The following is a 5,870-nucleotide window of genomic DNA, read 5'->3' as shown; positions in this document are numbered from 1 at the left end:
AGCTTTCTTGAAAAGAAAGAGAAAAATCGCGCTCCACCATGTGGCGCGGCTGAGGGGTTTCTGCAAATAAAGAAAAAAAACACCCACCCTTGTCTCGAGCCCCTCTCCATATTTTTTTTGAATAAAAAGGTAGATTACTTTCTACCTTATGCATTCAAAACGGACCGAAGTCCGAATGACCAAAGTGATTTACATGAAGGTGATGTGAGCACCACACAGAAAGTGCAGCAGGCCACTACCAGACCTTGATAGATACTTCCTCCATTCCTAAATGTAAATATGTTTAGAGATTTCAATACGAACTACATACAGATATGTATACATATTTTAGAATGTAGATTCATTCATTTTGCTCCATAAGTAGTCCATATTAAAATCTCTAAAAAGACATATATTTAGATATGGAGGGAGTACAACACAAGGGGAGGGGGAGTAGAGATAAGCTAACCGTGACACATCTCATTGGCCCAGGGTTTATGGATTTCCTTCTCATTTGCTCCTGGTGCACGTACTCCCCAAAATATGAGCAGTTTGGCAATTTCCTTGAAAATCCTACTAGTGTGCCAGATATCATCATGGAAGACTTGTGCATTCCTGGTGCGTCAAAGAGCCACCGTGCATGCCACAAAGAAGATGTTCCAGAGCCTACCATTTAGATTATGTGGCAACGAGGAGGCAATGAAGTCGTTGATTGTTGTGGCTGAAACTGCGGGGTCCATGGGCCTTGCTTTGGACCAAACGGCGTGAGCAGGTTGGCACCTGAGCATTATGGGATGCATGGTCTCAGCCGCTGGACAACGGTCGCATCCATTGTGTTTCACAATTCTTGTCCATTGTTTCCTGAGCATGTTATCCCTCGTGTTGTGCCTATCTCTGTCTTCGAGAGCAATCCAAAGGAAGACGTGGTGCCTTCTGGGTATGATTTATCCCAAATGAATGGCGCTACCGGGCAGCCCAGACCTCTGAATGTTAGCAGCTGATAGAAGTAGGCCATGGACAACTTCTTGGCAAAGGCAATTGGCAGTCTGATGTTTGGTTTGTCAGCCTCGAGCGAGACATTGAGGAGTAGCCTGGTGAGGGTTTCCAACTATTCTGAGGCCGTAAAATATAGGACTGGGTGTAGCTGAATTATCCAATGGCCATTGGTTTATTGGGAGGCAACAATGCATAACCTGGAAGTGGAGAAGGTGTATAGCGTTGGGAAGCAGAACATGAGACGACCGCAATCCAACCAGAGATCGCACCAGAACGAGAATTTAGTGCCGTCATCGAGCTCACATCTGGTAGCCCGTTGAACTAGCTACATAGATGGCTTGAGGCAGCGCCACATTGGAGTATCTCCACTCTGCATGCTCGTGGATATGACCTTTGACAGTATTTTGAGGCAAACCATTGATAACATGGCACGCCACTATGTTTAGCATCATTTTGAACGAATTCTTGTTTATTCCCGTTGCAACGCACGAGCATGTTTCCAAGTAAAGCAAAAAGAAAAGAAACGAAGGAAAGACCCGGTTCATGAACTTTTCAGAAGTTTTGCAAACCATAAAAACCAGTCGGAACCTACCCAAAATCAGGGTTTGTAGAGGCAACAAATAGAGTAAACTAGACCAGCCCATGATCAGTCGTCTCGCTAGGGTCTATGCGAATCAGCCATCGTTTGACGCAATAAGCGTCAAATAGTGTTTTCTGCAGTACACGAGAAATAGAGGCGTTTCTGTTTCCAAACGGGCGTTACTTGGGCCTGACCCATGTTCTCTGATTAAATCCAAAAAAAACTATGCATGCAGCGTGACTCGAACCTAGAATCTCCAGATTGAACAAAGAAAATATTGACGCAACATTCCTTCTTGTACGCCCTAAATGCAGAGAGTAAAAACGCAACTCTTCTCCCTTTTTCTTTTTTTCTTTTTCTTAAATGTGGGGGAAATCGTAATTCCTTTCTCTTTTCTATTTTGTGGAAATGCACGAACGTTTTACATCAAATTCGTTGAGCTGGTTTCAAATTTGATGATTTTTGTTTCACATTCAATGAACATTTTTGAAATTCGATGAACTTTTTTTGACATTCGATGAACTTTTTTTAAATTCGATGACTTTTTTCTAATTCAATGAACTTTTTCCAAGCTTGATGAACTTTTTTAAAATATTTGATGGGCTTTTTATCAAATTCGATGAAGATTTTTCAAATCAATGAATGTTTTTCAGTTTTTGATGAACTTTTTCAAAAAACTTGAATGATCAATTTTTTCAGAGTTGTGATTTGTTTTTCAAAATTGATGAACTTTTTTCATTTTTGGGAACTTTTCATACTAATAATTTTTTTTCATAATTTTGTTGTGTTTTTTCAGATAATTTAACGTTTTATTAAAATAAAGGTTAACTATCATTGTGTTCTTGTAGTGATAATAGAGCAAGTATGGTACAATGGTTATTGCAGTAGGCTGTCTACCCGGTGGTGCTGAGTTTGAATCTTAGTGCTCCCAGAATTGATGTTTATTTTTTCTCTTTCTGAACAGGTTGCTGGTCCAGCCCGCCTCGTGTCGCTTGCGAGCGCTAGAAGCGCCAACCGGCGCTTAAGGCGCGGATAGGAGCTCCCAGAAATAGGGTGTTCCCTATTTGACGCTCGCGAGTGTCAAGGTGCTGCGCTTCCGCTGAAGCGCTCGAGCGAGCACCGCGAAGCGGGCCGGCCCAATTAGAGCTTCAACGGTTTTTAGGAACCTTGTAGAAGGTTCCCTCAACCGATTATTTTCTGGGGGTTTTCATTTTTTCGTTTTCCCGGTTTTTTGGGTTTCCCTGTTTTCTTTTTTCTTTTATTTTTCTTTTTTGTTTTTGTTTCTTCTTTTCTGTTTCTGCTTCTATTTCCTTTTTTCCTTTCCTTCTATTTATCCTTTTTTGTTTTTTTAAAGGTTTGAATTTTTAAATTTTGTTCATGATTTCAAAAATTGTTCATAGTTTTCAAATTTGGTTCTTTTTTTAAAAATTTGTTCACAACTAAAAAAATTGTCCATAGTTATACCACAAATTTTTCAGTGTGTATTTAAATTTTGTTTATCGTACCTCACAAAAATGTTCAATGTGTAGTTAAAAATGTTCAATGTATATCCTCTGTTTTTAAGGCGTCTGTAAGGCGTCGCTTAGGCGACGCCTAGGCGTCAGGGCGCCCTCCAGGCTCAGGGCGTCGGCCTTGCCTTAGACAGTCGTGTAAGGCGTCCGCCTTAGGCTGTAAGGCGTCTGAAGCGTCCGCCTTAGCGCCGCCTTGCACGCCTCAGACCAAATCGGACGCCTTAGCTTGTCAGGCAGGGAAACAGAGATTGCAGGCGGGAAAACTGACCTGGGCGGGAACACAGGCGCGGGAAACATTGGTTCAGGTGCGACCAGTTATGAGAAAGGGAAAGAGAGAGTGAATCGACGCGAGAGGTCTCTCCTGTCTCCTCTCTGGACCATTGACGGAGGCTTCCTCCTCAGATCTGCGGCAGCCGCCAGCCTCCTCCCTCCGGCCACAGTTCCTCCCCCTCCTCTCTGGCTGCAGCTCCTCCCCATCCTCCTCTGGCGCAACCCTCTTCCAGCAGATCAGCACCACATCAAGGTATGAATTCAGCCCTCTCTTCTCCCCCCTTTCCCCCTCTCCTCTTTCTTCCATCCAGCAGTGTAGCTTGCCATGCTTGCCTGCTCTGTTATGCACAGCTCCTCTACTAACTGTTAGGTGCTGCCTCTCTTATGCACAGCAGTGTAGCTAGATGTGCTTGCCCGCTCCTCATCTGCATCTGTTTCTTCCCAGATCTGCTTCTCCACCCACAAGGCAGCAGCCCCACCACTGCTTCTCTCCTTCCCCATGCTTGATCTGGCTGCTCTAGTGATTTGGCTCTTCTCTCTTTTTCTTTGACAGTAGCCAGGTGTACCTGCTCTGATGGATCTAGCCAATGATCCTAGGAGAAGAGCTACATCAGATGATCCAGCCTGGAAGTATGGGTTCTGGCCAGATTTAGAGAGGAAAGATTTACTCCAGTGTACATTGTGTGGCAAGATAGTCCATGGTGGAGTGAGAAGGCTAAAGCAGCACTTTTCTGGGGGTTCCAGTGATGCGGATAAGTGTCCCGAGGCATCCATGGAGATTAGGATAGAGATGCACAATTCCTTAAACACTAGAAAGTTTAAAGCTATGGAGCAATATATTGATGAGGAGGATGAAGCTGAACTTCAAAGGCGCCGTTCTGTCATATACACAAGATGATTTGAGGCCTATGCTTTGGTAACAGTTTATATGTTAATGTTAGTTGTTAAATCTCCTAATTGGTGGCCATCTATTATATATGTATGTACAATTTATTAAGTTAATGCTAGTTGTTAAATCTCCTAATTGGCTGCCATATATTATATATGCACGTGTCTAAGGCGTCGCCTCGCCTTACGCTTTAGCGCTTAGGCGGTGAGGCGCCCCCCCCCCCAACGCCTCGCCTCGCCTTACCGCCTTAAAAACATAGCGTATATCATAAAAATGTTCAATGTGTAGTTAAAAGTAGTTTAGCGTATATTAAAAAATGTTCAATATATATTTAAAATTTGTTTATCATACATAGAAATATTCAATAAATATTTTGGAATTTCATAATTGTATTCATGTTTAAATAATTGTTTACGTTTTTGAATAAAAAATATGTTTTCAAATTTGTCCAAGCAAACATTATTCTTTTTTAAGGAAGATTAAAAAACATATCTGCCGGTGCACATATTACTTCAAGCGTGGCGCTGTAGTTTGAAACATACCCAGTCCAGAGTTGTAGCGGATGGCAACGCTGTTATCCAGCTTTAGGTCGACGGTTCGAATCCATCTTTCGCTGGTATATTTCTCCAGAAATAGACTCACCGGAGGGGGCTAGCCAGATGCCCTGATGGGCCTAGTTCACAACATATGGTATTTTTGGGTTGGGCTGGATTCATTCAAAACAGAACCAAATTGGAGTTGGTTCCTCCAGCTGAGACCTCCTATGCGCCACTTATTGCCGCAAGGAGTCGAAGTTTCGCACAGGAGCATATGGTATTTTTGGGCTGGGCTGGATTCATTCAAAACAGAACCAAATTGGAGTCGGTTCCTCCAGCTGACACCTCCTGCGCCGCTTATTGCGGCAAGGAGTCAAAGTTTCGCACATGAGACGACTCCGCAGAATGAAAAAAAATGCAAAAATATAAAGAGCACTAACCAGGATTCGAACCCGCGAACTGCTGTAGATGCACACCGCACGCTCGCCACTGGGACACGCAAGCGCCAGGTTAAAGAACTGGAACGAATCAATAGCCACTATAGTAACTGAGGTTATTTTTTGCATACAATTACATATTAAAACTTCTATTAAAATTTCAAGCGTAAAAAGGAAAAACTTATTGAAACGCAAACATTATTTAGGAACTGAATAGAAACTAAAACCAAGTAGGCACACAAAATTGAATACGAGAATATTTTCTAAATTATGAACTACTTTTCGTAAACGCAAAACGTATTTTCCAAAACAAATATCAAATTGAAAAGGCGATAATTTTTCTCAAAACTAAACTATTTTCAAAAAACACGAGCATATTTTGAAATTGTGGACTAACTTCTAAACCATAAACATTTTTTAAATTTCAGAACAAATTTTGAAAACTGTAGCTTTTAAGAATATGTGAACAAATTTGGAAAACAAGAACTTTTTCGAAATTCCAAATGTTGTAGAATTTCCGAACAAAAATTAAACATGCGAACACATTTTCAATTTATCAACAAAATTTATAAAATGATCATTTTTTGAATATGTGCACAAATTTTGAAAACGAAAATATGTGTCTGAAATTGTGAACAAATTTGAAAAATGGGAATAATTTTTGATATTCCA

At 41.4% G+C, this 5,870-nt stretch overlaps 1 protein-coding gene across 1 annotated transcript; it reads left to right on the top strand.

Moving 5' to 3' along the window:
* Positions 1-992: 992 nt before the first annotated feature.
* LOC123139271 (uncharacterized) lies at positions 993-4,440 on the top strand. Its single transcript, XM_044559068.1, has 4 exons — positions 993-1,073; positions 2,520-2,581; positions 3,253-3,589; positions 3,893-4,440. The coding sequence occupies exons 1-4, from the start codon at positions 993-995 to the stop codon at positions 4,232-4,234; spliced, it is 822 nt and encodes a 273-aa protein (XP_044415003.1). The 3' UTR covers positions 4,235-4,440.
* The last annotated feature ends 1,430 nt before the right edge of the window (positions 4,441-5,870 follow it).

Source organism: Triticum aestivum, chromosome 6B (assembly GCF_018294505.1).
Source record: "Triticum aestivum cultivar Chinese Spring chromosome 6B, IWGSC CS RefSeq v2.1, whole genome shotgun sequence".
Taxonomy (NCBI): domain Eukaryota; kingdom Viridiplantae; phylum Streptophyta; class Magnoliopsida; order Poales; family Poaceae; genus Triticum; species Triticum aestivum.
The sequence above is the reverse complement of the archived record's forward strand: the minus strand, read 5'-3'. Positions and strand labels throughout refer to the sequence as shown.